The 14728-nt window shown below is 36.7% G+C and overlaps 1 protein-coding gene across 5 annotated transcripts in view; it reads left to right on the forward strand.

Annotated features, from left to right (window-relative positions):
* Window positions 1-14728, forward strand: part of WDR7 (WD repeat domain 7) — a 353231-nt gene that overhangs the window by 55233 nt on the left and 283270 nt on the right. For all 5 annotated transcript variants that reach the window (XM_086683081.1, XM_086683085.1, XM_086683084.1 and 2 more), the window contains one exon: window positions 11497-11692. In XM_086683081.1, the coding sequence (XP_086539207.1) occupies window positions 11497-11692 (196 nt within the window). The remainder of the gene's footprint in view (window positions 1-11496; window positions 11693-14728) is intronic.

The raw sequence follows: 14728 nt of genomic DNA on the forward strand, positions 1-14728 counted from the left end.
TTTTAATAACAGAAGTGATTTGGTGCTAAACTTTGTGAATGAAGTGGGTGATTAATTTCACTGTTTATTTTGAGCTGAAGAGATAGTGTGACCTAAAGACTAATTTTTCTTGAGTAACCTAATCATAAAGCAATTTTAAAATGAGTTAAAGTTTATCTTAAAATGGTGGAAATTGTTAGAAAATAATAACGACTTTTTAAGGTGACTGTTCAGTTAGGTGCAATGTATTTTTGAATAGTCATTCGTTCAGCAAATATCTGAGTGCCAACCATATTCCAGGTGCCTTCAAGAGCCAGGTATATAGTAGTCGATAAGATATAGTCCCTATTTTATAGAGCTTCATCCTATGAGGGAGCCAGACTAGAAGACAGGCAGTTATAAGGCAACAGAATAAACGTTGTGAAGTACGCTTGTAGGACTTCCCTGAGTACAAGTCTCCCAGAGAGGCCCTAGAATGGGCACTTAGTAGGCCAGCTGTGGGTGGTTTTGAAAGACTTTCAGGAAGGGTGATCTGTATGGTATTGGAATGTGTTAGATTTATGGGTGTGTGTAAAACCATACGTGGTGCCTGAATGACCTCTGTTTACAGATGTACTTGGTATGTTGTGTGTATGTTCTGTGGAGGAGTCTGCAGCCGTTAAGTTGTTTTTTTTTTTTTTAATTTTTTTTTTCAACGTTTATTTATTTATTTTTGGGACAGAGAGAGACAGAGCATGAACAGGGGAGGGGCAGAGAGAGAGGGAGACACAGAATCGGAAACAGGCTCCAGGCTCCGAGCCATCAGCCCAGAGCCTGACGCGGGGCTCGAACTCACGGACTGCGAGATCGTGACCTGGCTGAAGTCGGACGCTTAACCGACTGTGCCACCCAGGCGCCCCCGTTAAGTTGTTTTTACTAGTACCTGATGGCTCTATCTGTGGCAAGTGCTGGTAGGAACTTGCTATATTTGTGCATTACTTTGAAAATAATGACCAAGAGATCTGAGTAATATATTTTTTTGATGTTTATTTTATTTTGAGAGAGAGCGCGTGTGTGCACAAGTGCGCTCCAGAGTGGGGCAGGGGCGGGCGAGGGGCAGGGAGAGAGGAAGAGATAGAATCCCAAGCAGGCTCTGTGCTGTCAACGCGGAGCCTGAGGCAGGGGCTAGATCCCACAAACCATGAGGTCGTGACCTGAGCCGAAATCAAGAGATGGACGGTTAACCGACAGAGCCAGCCAGACACCCCCAGAGTAACGGTCTTGGATGTGCTGCAAGCTGGTTAGTTGTCTGTAAGACCATTTTGACACTTTTTTTTTAAGTTTGTTTATTTTGAGAAAGAAAGCACAAATGGGGGTGGGGGTGGGGTAGAGATACATGGAGAGAGAGAGAAGGGGGTAGGGAGAATCCCAAGCAGGCTCCATGCTGTCAGTACAGAGCCTTATGCAGGTTCAAACTCACGAATATGAGATCATGAACTGAGCCAAAGTCGGACCTTTACCCCACTGAGCCACCCAGGTGCCCCCATTTTGGCTCTTTATTTTACTCTACTTAGGAAGGGTATTTGGAAGAAACAAGATAATAAAATATGAAATGGTCCTGAAAAGTATTCGCGATGTTTTTCCAAGGAAAGATTGGACAACAGAATGAAGTGGAATGAAATGGAATGATATGAGATTAGAAAGGAAGAATGTATTTCAAAAATAACAAAAAATGCCAGTTAGTGTATGATAATTTTTTTTAAAGTCAGAATTAGTTTTGGTGAATTAGACCGCCTCCAATTGGTCTAATTGAACACCAATTAGACATTGGTGAAGACTTTCCAAAAGGTGGAAAACTTTCTGCTGTCGGCACGTGGAACCTAAAACGGTGAACCGCTGGTCGGTCATGTCAGTGAGAACAGGGCCTTTAGAACCAAACAAACCTGGATCTGTATCTTCATTTTGGGGTGACTTTAGCAGATTACTTCACATTTTGGAGCTCTAGCAACACTTTCCAGCAACTTAACGGCTGCTGTAAAGTGATAAAGTTGGGAGGTAATGCTTGGCCTATGATAGGAGCTCATTAAATCATTATTATTGTTTTTTTATTTGTATTTTCAGTTATCTGCATTCTCATTTGGGTGATAAAGGCCTAAATCTGGGGAACATACTCATTCATTTCCAGTTGAGATGACTTTATTATAGATACTTTGTTCCTATAGCAGGAACTGCTTTTAATTTCCTTGTTTCCCAACTATGGCCAGGTGCTTTTAGAATCTGCCCAAATTAGGGATGAGTTCCCTTTATCTCCCTAACTGCATCTTTTTATTGCACGAGACAGAAGTTTCAGGATATCAAAAGACAAATTCCCTAGAAATTGTAGTCTTAAGTGTTGTGCTTTGCCTGCTCACTGCTTGAACATTGGCGTTTTCAACTGTCTGAAAGGCCCCAACTGTGTCATTAATGGAAATTTGTGGGCAGATTACAGAAGGGTATGACTGTTACCTTTGCAAAGCCTTTGGTAGCATGACCCCACGCGATCAAGGGGGGAGTTTGACCCTACTTACTGCTTTTCTTAGGCATAAATTCTTGGCGAGGCACAACTTTCTTGCCTACTTGTGGACACCGAAGGTTAGGTTTCTCCAGTGTTCTTTGATATAGACCTAAAAAGCCAGCCAGCATTCTTACTAAAACAAAGAAGTATTTTTAGTATATATGTTCTAGTAGTTTACTGCTAGGCAATATACATATTATTTTGGTATTCCAGTTGGAGAAATGAAGCCAGAATCTATTTTAACCCATTTATTTCCATGAGAAGGGAAAAAAGATGTTTCCTAGTTATGTCAGAGGTATGTAAATTTGATGTTTATTTCTTGTTAAGGATACAGGGATGATTGGGATGAATAGGTTGAGGCCAAGTGGGCAGATTTAAAGTTACCAGGTCAGATAGATAGTGCCTTAAAGTCACCTTTCTAAGTGAGGCATCGGAAAATAGAAGGGCAGGACCAGTAGTCACTTGGAGTCAGAATTCAGTGCACTCTGAGAAAGAGGACCATTTGTGACCAAAGACTTTAGATCTTGAGTGTGTGTAACCCAAGGTTTGGGTGTTGGTTTTGGGCAATAAGTGGACACAGCTGACTGGGGTGCAGAAGGGGAAAAGAGCAGCACTTTTGAGTTCCTTAAAAAAAACTTTGATGATTTTCAGTCTCTGCAGAGTTGACTGTCTCAGTCTCTAAGACTTGAATTTCAGTGAGTGAAATTAAAGAAAGCATTTTACTGTTTTAAAGACATGAAATGAAAAGTTATAAAGTAAATTCAATGGGAAAGCAGTGTGAGGAAATATTCAGGAACAGTGAAAGGTGGTCATTGAGTTGTTGGATTGAATACTTTTATTGACTTGTATTGTTAAAAGGGCTAAGAACTTAATTAATTTTAAGGTAATTGAATGGTACTGATGATTATGCAGGTAGAACTATTCAGATTAAATGAAAGCAGAGATATTAATAAACATCTTCATATTTCCTGGTGAATGCCTACACATTGGCAATTCCAAAAAATAAATATAACTCCATTTTAAAAGACAGAATTTATGGTGTATAATGAGATAATAATAATGGTAAAAATAGTTTTAACTATTATCTTTTGTATGCGTGATATGTTAGTCACTGTGCTAGTTTCTTTGTGTACGTTTCATTTAACTCACACAGTAATTCGGTGAGGTGTGGTTATTACTGTTAGTCACATTATACAGAGAAATGAGATTTAGAGAGGTTAAATAACATCCCCAAGTCACACAGTTAGCAAGTGGCCGAGCTGGAATTTGGTCCTAAGTAGTCTGACTTGAAGGCTGACTTGAACGTATGCACCATGCATACTGCCTCCCAGTAGATGTAATTGTGTATTTAAAAATAATTGTATTTCTCTAATTTTTTACTATGTTTTCACTATTGATTTACATAAATATATAATTTTGATGCATACTTAATTGTAAAGTGCTAATTTATTGAATATCATTCACTATAGAACAAAATACAGCCATTCTCTTGAATTCCTGTATTTCCAATTTTCCTTCAGAGAACTATGCATTGCTCAATTCTCTTCTAATTTCCCTTTTAGTTTTTATCTTTGATTATTCAGCTTTGGAGTTTTTTAGTTTTAACCATCCCCTCTTTTACCTTCTCTTACTTATAGCACGTTATTTGCTATAATTTTTAACTGCAAGTTTATAAGTTTAATGGATACACACTGTTAAATTGTTTGAAAAAAGAGGTAGCTAAGAAGGTAAAAGGTCACCTGTTATCCCTCTAACTATAAGAGAACCATAATTAACATTTGGATGTCTTTTCCCGTAGGCTTTTAAAATCCACTTACTGTATACTCGTGGTTATATTGTAGGTACGGTTATCTGAGCCCACGGCATCTTCATTTAATATCCTAACAAATACTTTTCCAAGTTGTACATGCTCATGAAAGTAATTTTTAGTGCTTGTAGAACATTACCTTATGTGAGCATACCTTATTTACTTAGCAGTTCTCCTACTTTGGATATGTAGTTTGTTCCTAATTTAAACTCTTGCATTATACAATACGATATTGACTATCTTTTAAAATTTGTTAAAATTTATGATTACTCCCTTGGCTAGATATTATGAATTTTTTTAAGATTAGAACCTCAGAATTTTTGTGTAGTAGCTATTAACGTTTTTAAGGCTAATGAGGTGTAGTAGCAAATTATTTTGTATCCTCAGTGCCTATTTCCTTGTCACTTGCCAGCACAAGATGTTTTTATCTTGCCTTAGTTTCCACATCTGTGAAGTGGAAATAATAATTATACCTACCTCAGAGGGTTGTGAGACTATAATGAATTACAGCATTTAGAATTTAGCATTGTGTTTAGAATAATACCCAGCGCAAAGTTAGAACCCAGTAAAGGTTGGCTGTTTGCTATCACAATTTCTTAAATGTTTAGGCTAAATTGGTAGGTGTTTGAATTTGCATTTCTTTATTTACTAGAGATATTAAAATTTTTCTATGAAGATTTTCACGATTTTTTTGAGACATGTTTCATCCTTTGCTTATTTGTTTTTCTTGGGGATTTTCAGGCTTGTATGAGTGCTTAACTTAATTGCAATTTTAGGCTTATGTGCTTTCTATTGTTATTGAAATTCCCTCCTGTTCTAACGCAATCTTTCCTTTTTCTGTGTAGCTTTTTTCATATTTCGGAAGTTTGGAATCTTCCCCCACCCAGAAATTTGATGAAATTTGATTAAAAACCAGTGGCTGGATTAAGAGCAAACATCAGATACTTTAGCGGAAATTTATTTATGTTTGTGGGGTGAGGAGAGGATAAAAGTCATCTGTTCTTAACTAATAACTTTTCTCAATGTCATTTATTAATTTTTTTCTCTGATAGGCAATATCTTCTTAGTCTTACATTAAATTCTTCATATTTTTTTGCTGTTTAATTAATAAAGAAGCAGATGAAGAAAGGTGGAATTCTGATTAGCTCACTATTTCTTTATTATCTTTTGTATATAGTGAATGAATGAAGATGTTAAAACTTGTTTTCTATAAGTCTTATTTTCATATAGAACATTACCAATTAGATGGTCAGTGTTTTGGTTGGACTACATGGTCTTATTTTCTAAAACAGCTATCAAAGAAAAACCTTCTAGCTTTTTTTTTCCCCCTTAAAAAAAAAAAAAAAGGAAGGCTGAGCTATGGATTTCTGAAAAAAAAAAAAATTCTTTAAGCTAGTTTCATGAACATGTGGAAATGAAATTAACATTCCTGGGCACTTTTCCACTTCAGGTGGAATATTTAAAAGTGATAAATGATGCATCTTAACTGCACATTTATGTTCCATAGAAAGAGTTCTGGGAAGTACAAGAAATAATGATTAAGAGAATAGTGAGATTGATTTATGACTGAAAGAAGCTGGTCATTTATAGCTCGTCTAATGATGGGCACATTTAAAAGGAGAGACAATAGTTAGTGATCATATATTTAGAGAAGATTCAAAGAAAAAAATTGTTTTGGGGGCAGTTAAGAGATTGCCCCTGAAATGATATGAAGAAAAAGGAGAATTTAATTTAGAAAGCAAATGAGCAAAAGTAGGAAAAATGTATGTATGCCATTTATACTGGGAGCTATTGGAAAACAGAATCATCTCCTCAGAGAGCTGGTGGAAGGGATAAACTAGCTGTCTCTAATTTCTGTAATTCATGGCAGATGTTTAGGAACAGGTTACATAAGAGGTTTCTGGGAATGGTTTAAAATGAAGTCTTGTAAAATGCGTAAGGTCAGGCTGGATGACCTAGGTGGTATATTCTGACTCTGTCCGATTCTGTGATTGTGGCTCAGCACTAATGTACCGTGAGGATTATTTACTGGCAAACTCAATGAGACTCTGTTTGGTTGAGGATCAGAATTATTTGGAAAGAAAAATGGGCTCTGGAGTGTATATGTTTTGATCAGGTATCTCCCTCCCTCTGCTTGCCCCAGTTATCTTAATATTTTCATCAAATAAAAATACGGTTTTTATTAAATATCCTGTTGTTTATTGTTGTTAGCCTTTGTTTTCAATTAGTTTTTGATGTCATTGGTGCGTCTTTTAGGGCAGAATTAATAGTGTTTGGAACATGAGTTTGAATAATTTTCACCTATAAAGTACTGGCCTAGTTGGTAGGATGCTCACCCCATGCTGTGCAAATTCTGTGTTCGAAACAATAAAACATTTGAAATGGTGTTTGTGAGTTGAACACTCTTTAAGTCACTTGGAAGTGGTTGCTAAAGTGTAAACTGTGAGGCAGTTAATTGGGGTAAGGGAATAAAATATTAAAGCTCTTGTTTATGCCCCCTTTTTAACCCTAAGAAGTTGAGCTTATGAACAATTACCAGGTGGAAGGACACCGGTGTCTCACGTGTTTCACACACCCAGTGGGCACATCTCACCTGGGGGAAGAGCAGAGCCGCCACCACAAGGGACGAGGATGCTTGTTGTCTGGGTCCTCACCTGGCCACCATAGGATGGGCAGAGCAAAGGATGGAACATATTCTCAGTGAAACTTAAATATCTTTTCATCGGCTACATTTCGGTTTAAGGCAGTGATCATTTGGTCAGTCTGGCAGGAGGGCAGCCCCCCCCCCATTATAATTACAGAAAATATGTATTTACATCCATAATCATTAACAGTGAAATCTTTGTAAAGGTATGTATTGTCCTTTGAGGTATTGCCTGACATTAGCAAGACATTTAAGAAGGTGTTTCCTTTCTCTCCAATTTGTTCAAACTTGGAGTCATTCTTTTAAAACATATTTTTGGTGCGTGTTTTACGATGTACATGGTATGTATATTAGTACAGAAGTACGTATATAATTTGTAAATATACATACAACGGGCATACATTACAAAGTTTTTTAAATGAATGGGTGTGTGATCAAAAAAGGAGCCTAAATGCATGAGGTTCACATTTTTTTAGTTGTATTATTTTAATTACATAATTTAAATGTCTTCTACATTATCCCCTTAAAATGTCCTTGATGTTAAGTCACGTTCAGGTGACTTTTCCAGGTTGAAATGGAACAAAGTGAAATAGAATGGAATTAATCAAATTATGGAATCAGTCTTTGTAGGTGTTGTAGATGCTTTGTAACCAAGATCTCTGGAATTTAGTAATTTAATAATAAAGGAATTGTGCTAATTCAATTCATTTGTGGGGAAGCTGGGTCTAAATCAGAGGTAGGAGTTATTATATATTCTTTAAGAAGTGCTTCTTTAATAATAATTTTGAGGACAGATAAGAAGAAACCAAGTTAATTGTGTTTTAGCAAATCTTTTAAGTGCTTTCATTTAACAGATAGCTGAGAATTATTTATCATTACTCTGCTCATTGTTTGAATTAAAATTAATACCAAAGTGGTGCTTGAGAATGGTCTTTTTTCCTTTTACATTTAAATAGGTTAGACATTTGCTTTGTTTATACCATTAATTTGTTTTCACACAGCCTGTGAAGGTAACCATCAACTCACAATTAATTAGCAGAATCAAAATTAATGAGGTTTTACTGTATTGGGCCATTTCCACTCTAGGCCAGTTTTTTTCACACGAGTTGGACTAGCATTTTTTTGAAAGAAGAAAAATTAGATTTATTTTAATCCATATTTAAAAAGCAGAGAACCATCTTTTCTTGTGAGTTAAGTACCTCTAATAACTATGCTTTCTTGGGCTTAGCAATATTGATTTTTTTGTTTTGTTTTGTTTTCAGTCTTGATTATTTTGGCTATTTCCAGACTGTTGCTTATTACAGTAAAGCTAGAGTTAACTCTTCACAGGCTTATTTTCATTTACAGGGATGGGGATAGCATTTTGTTTGTTTGTTTGTTTGGGCCAAACATGTTTTTTTTGCGGGTGGGGTATGTCCTTTGCCTACTTTCTTCATCTAGTGCACTGTTTGAAAGAGGAACAAAACTATTCTTTAAAGCATATTTATGTGAGTGTATGTCTTAGAAGAGAGTGCATCAAACAGAAATGAAAAGCTAGGATTTTTTGAATTACGGTTATACTTTCCCTCCAGAAAATAACATAGTGTGTTTTTAGACACAGATCCTTTGCTCTTACTTAGTATTTGCTTTGTCCATTGTTTTTACGAACAGGACTGATAACATAATGTAGAACTTTTAGGTCTTTTCTTGAGGATGGATTACCTTTTCTTGAATTGTTGAAGTTGCCTGCATGTAAATGGAAAGGGTGAAAGTTCTAACAGTGAAACTTCTCGTGGGAGTGGGTGCTGAAGGTCAGGTTCCTCGTAGGAACGGGGAAGCCTTTTCTGTTTGCAGGATGTCTGCCGTCTTCTCTCTGCTGGCTTCTAAACTACAGTGAAAGACATTTGGCAGAGAGAATGTGTAGGTCAGTGTTGTCAGGACTTCTGTGTCCCCTCAGATATTGAGATCTACCAAGAATAGATCATAACCCGAGGAACACCAAACATAGTAAAGAACACTGATGAAGATTCACCTGTTTTTGAACAGACTTCACCCCCAATTCATGCCTCATTTTCCTTACTCTTTGAAATGGAATGACAAGAGTGTGTATGGACACCAATGAGATGACTGTGGACTTGGGGTCCAGCAAGTAGGCTGGTGAGGTATATGGCACCGGTTAAGTGATCCCTCATTTTAAAGGTGAGGAGCTCGTGAGTCAAAGTAGCAGAGTCACAAGTAGTGACGGGTATTATGAGCACTGTGGCAGATCAGTGCCTGATTAAAGGACGTGGACAGATGAAAAGAACTGTATGGGAGGCATTCTTTTCAGTTAATCACACATAGAAGAAAAGATCACCGCAGACATTTATTTCCTATGATGAGAGAAATAAAATGACCACTTTTTGGCAGATTGATGTTGCAAAATAGTAGTGACCATTAATGTCGCATCCGTCTCTTTTTGTAAGTTGAATGATGGATATATTTGATAAAAACAAAGTCGTTGCTAATGGTGATCTGTAGAAATGCAAAGCATCCGTTGTATTAAACTATTATCTTTGGTTAGCACTGGATGCCTGGTGGAACTCATAAATATTTTATGTGGTCTGAAATAACTGAAAATAAAGGCTTGGCGGTATGTATTTTTACCCAGTTTTAGTCTAACATCGCCATATTTGAAGGATTTTTTTTTTTTGTAATTTGCTACTTTATTTTGATTCATTGCTTAATTATACAGCTAATTTATGTGTGCCATAATCAACGGCCCTTCAATCCTTAATGTCTTTTTAATAAAGAAATCATGTTTTATGTTTCAGTTGAATGCTTCTCAGGGAACACAAAATAAGTAAGTTTAACAAATGCTTGTTTAGGAAAATTCTATATGATGTTTTAATAAAGGTTTATAACACACTCTTTCTGAACTTCATTTTTTAACTTTTAAATTAGTAAACACCTGCTATGCTGAGTATAGTGTTTAAATTATTGTACAACAAAAAGTACAAATAAAGCTAACAATAAAAGATTAACATACCTGAATTTAAGAACAAAGTAGTTAAATCTTACTATCTTTGTTTTGTGAATGCTCTGTTTCATTCAAAAATTGATTTTAAGTTGTTTACAAACATAAACATTATTCAGTAGGATAAAAATAAAGGTAAATGATGATGAGAAACTGAGAGGAGCACGCTGAGACGGCTGAGTCTACATGCAGAAGTACGTGCCCATCATCCCCCATCATCAGGCCTAAGTTTCTTAGCTGCCAAAACATGAAAGGAACCAGTTACAGCAGATTTTCCCAAAGTATGTTGTTCCTCCTAAATTCAGTCTTAAAAGATTGCCGCGGTCAAATGACCTTTGAGGTGAGTGACACTGTATTCCCCTTGTGGAGATAATTCTGGTCACATCAGCATGTTAAAGGTTCTTAGAAGTTCTGTGGATAAAGTCAACAACCATAACTTGTGTTTTCCGCACACATTTGGCCACCCAACGTCAGCATTTCCCATTCAGTGAGATACACCACTCAGTGCGGTATTGTTATTTAGTTCAGACTGTCTGTTTGTTTAGGCGAAGCCCAACCCAATTAGGTTTGACAAGTTTCTCCTTTGGATCCCACTGATGATATGTATACATGTAGTATAGTGGGCCTCTCATCCTCAATATTAGCCACAATATATACAATGATGTGTGGCTGTTTTCAGACGGTTTCACCTCAGTGTGAACTGAAAGCATAATCCAATAAATCACTAAAAGGTTAGGTTTTAAATAGCTCATAAATTGTCTTAAAAATAGAAATGCCTTAATTTTAAATCATCTAGGTTGTGGATTCCGTTCCGTGTTGCTGGTGAAAGTCTTTGCCGTCTTTCTTTTGACTCTTTATATTCCATCCTGTCCTAAAAGGAATTGAAGGGCAAAAACTAGAGACGAGCAGAAAATATACAGCAGAGTGTTTAATTGGCCATTGTGTGTTAGTTGGGGTGGTGCACCTGCTGATATTACAGACAGAAGTTGCGAAGCCCATGTACGGGAAATACAAAATATCTGTGGCTCTTGAAAGGAATGATTGTGGCAGAGGGACCGGGAGGGTATTGTTTTCGAGCAAAGGAGCAGGGAAGAACATGGGTCTAAAATGACAGAGTCACACGCAGAAAGAAGCACTGCGGAGAGCCTGCTCCAGCAGCTAACAAAGGAAAGTTCACAGTGTGGAAAGAGAACGCATAATAACAGATCAATTTTTTTTCCAGCTTTCCCCGCGCCTGCACAGCAATCATTTTAGTTAAGGTCATCTTCACATTTGAACAGGAGATTTTCCAAGGCATCTCTTCCCATCTTTAATCTAGGATTAATTTAGCATTTTTTCTTTTTTTTTTAAAGTGTTGTCACGATTGATCTGGGTGTTTTATGTATAATGTGAAGGAACACGCTTTTCAACACAACCTAATATTGCAGTTGGTTTTCAGCGGTGGTGAATGGGTAATTACTTTTGGTTTAAGTTTTGGAGGACAAGATCATTTTATCCTGAATTTAATCTAAGTGTAATGAAGGTATATTCTTTTTTAGGCAAGAGTGCAGCACTGTATCTGCTCTGTAGCCAGTGACCACTCAGTAGGACTCCTAAGTCTGCGAGAGAAAAAATGCATTATGCTGGCATCTCGTCATCTGTTCCCCGTTCAAGTAATCAAGTGGAGGCCTTCTGATGATTACCTAGTAGTGGGATGTTCAGATGGCTCAGTGTACGTCTGGCAAATGGACACTGGTAAGCACAAATGTGAAGAGAGAGACTGGAAAATCCAATGGGTGTCTTTGATTTCCTGGAAATTAAAAAATCTTCTATATGAGGGAAAAAGCCCTGAAATGTTAAAAAAAAAAAAAAAATTGCTCCGTTTACTTCCGGTCACTGCTTTTTCTAAGTGTTCTCATGATTATCAACGACAAGGAACTGTTTAAATGCCCTCTTGCTTGTTGTGCTGTGCCAAATGCTTGCAGAGGAGTTCACTGGTCTTTGAAGGAATGTAATTGAAGACGATGTACAGATTAGGACAGACATACAGACAAGTAAATAAGTGATTTCTGTACAGTTCATGAGGTAAATTGTGACCAAGATTAAGGGACCATTTTTGCATCGAGTTCGGAAACCGTGGAAAAAGATAAAATTCTCTTATTGAAACGGCAGAAAAACAGTATGAAACTGTTCATGATGGGAGGTGATTGAAACGAACGTTTCAAGATCTCTCACTTAAGATTTCAAGTTTCAGAAATTTTATGTATGGGGCGTAATATAGAACAAGTAATGTGTAGCTTACAAGTACACACAATTATATATGATGTTTATGCACAGAATCTTACGGTTTTCCTTGGGAAATTTTCAAGTGTGTAACTAAATGCTTACTGCTGTAGGCCTTAAAAACACATTTGATTCTACTTTTGCTACTTTAAGTCATGAGCTATCAGTAATTAAAGGTTTCTTTATATACCTAGTTGTGTACCATATAATACTTCAACCAATCGGTTTTGTTTTCTTCACCTTTCTTTGTACCTTTTCCAAAGTAGGCTGTATCCATATTTGTGCTCCTACTGGGGCAGTAGGGAGTTCTGCTGAGTCTTTCTGTAACAAGTACCAAGTACTCAGCAGTCTTTTATTTACAGTCCTTGTCTTTACGTGTAGCGCCCAGGCTATCTTGCAAAGAGGGAGCATTCTTGAAGAGTGTCAGACTTCTTTGCTTTTGCATTTGCCTTTCTCTTTCTTCTCTTATTGTAAAAGAGGGTCATACTTTCTGTCAAAAATCAAAAGCTCCAACGTAGTGGAAAAGAAGAGACATGAGCTCAGATCTCATTGCTGAGTGGTCAGTGTTGACATTTTGGCACATTTCTTTCCCGCCTTGTTTCCGAGCATTTTTGGAGACAGAATTGCTGGCATGCTACGTATGTAACTTTGTATCTTTGTATTCCTTTTTGTTACATCCTATCTGCTGAGGAGCACTGTTTTATGCTTTCTGGTTTTGTCTGCCCCAGAAACGAAGTTTGCCAGGTTTGTGTTGGGCTTGGAGTCAGACTGCTTGGTTTGAATTTAGGATTGACCATTTGCTAATAATGTGATCTGCTGCACTTTACTGGACTTTTGTCTCAGTAAAACGAAGATCATAATAGTTCCTATTTTATAGTATTTCTGGGAGAATAAAATGAGGTAACACTTACCTAGCGTATAGTAGACATAATGTAAATGTGTGTATATGAATGTTTGTGTACTTGAGGTTTGTGTGTGCGTGCATGCACGTGTTCATATTTACTATTAATGTTATTTAACAAACAAGCTGCTTTCCTTGTTACTTTGTTGAACTTGGGAATGTGATCTTACCTCCATTCAGAAATACTTTGAGAATTAATATTAAAGAGACTAAGTTCTTGTAGCATTGATGTCCAGAAAATACTATTTTAAAATACTATAAATATTAAATTAACAATTGATATAGCACAAATGCAAGAGTGTGGTAAACTTGTATAGGACTTTTAAAAATTATTATAAAGGAAGAGAATTTAATTTTCTGAATTTTTCAGATACTTAAATAATTGATACCTGAATACGTCAGATATTTTAAATACATTTGTAACGAGTATGAAATTCTTCAGATTCTTTAATTTCATACTTGTTACAAATAAGATGTTACTGAAAGGCATAGTAACTTTTCCGGTAATTTTCCCAGAAAGAGATGACAGGTAGCCCGTAACTATAAGTATACTGGAGGAAGTTTTTTTTTTTTTAAACCAGTTTAGTATAATTAAGCCCACGTTAGATTAAACACAATATATAATGTGGAAACTTCATAATTATCTTACCTTCAAGAGGATTTAGGGAAACAGTCAGTCAATGTGGCATTCTTAAAAGATAAAGAGGCAGAATTTATTTTGGATTTAACCATATTAGGAGGTATACATTTCTTTTTCCTCCTTGCTGCTCAGGCTTTAGCTAGTGATATAAAGGTCCCTAGGGAGTCAGTATGGCACATCCTGAAGGTATTGACATTATTTATTTATTAAATTTATTTATTTATTAAATAAATAAAAAATGAAGCCAAATAAATCAGATTCGGCCAAGGTTTGATGGATGAGATGTATTTAAACTCCGATGAGATAGTTTATCCCCTCTTCTTAGCATTTTGGGGATGTATTTTTAGCAGTGAAGCTATATTACACTAAAACTCCTCGTACGTAGTGTGCAATTTTGTGTCGGCTGTTTTGAATTTTACTGATCTTTCTAGCTTTAAACCTTTTAAAAATGTCTTTATACTTCTATGCAGCATTTGCTTTGAGTTGTTTTTCCCTCCAAATGGATACTTTTCATTTCTGGTATTTTATTTCCTAATGAAATGAAGTTGAAGCTAGTAAATTAAAATTTCACTAGAACGACAGACGTCCAGAGTCTTTTGTTCTTTACTTGTGCCGTCTTCATTATGTGCAATAACAGGTCATGGTGATGTGAAGGCTGGCGAAATCATTTTACTTCCACATCTCTGGATAGTTAGAAAATTAGCCAAATGACTGGCAACAAGATTTGTCCAGCTGGACCTCTTGGCTTCTACTTAGGAACTTAGGAAAGGTGGCCCACTGACCTAGATGGCGGCTGCTTCTGCCTGGAGCTGTTTGTGTGCGTCAGGGACCAACTCTGTCGTTCTTCACATGTGGTGTTCCCAGGGGGTGTGTCACGTCAACCCCACAGGCCCTTGACAAGGTCAGAGTCCTGTCTGGGAGGCAGCGGCGGCTGTAAGTAATGACTGATTTTACAAGATCTTCTTCT

This window comes from Puma concolor, chromosome D3 (assembly GCF_028749965.1).
Source record: "Puma concolor isolate L17-30 chromosome D3, mPumCon1.1.hap2, whole genome shotgun sequence".
Lineage (NCBI taxonomy): Eukaryota > Metazoa > Chordata > Mammalia > Carnivora > Felidae > Puma > Puma concolor.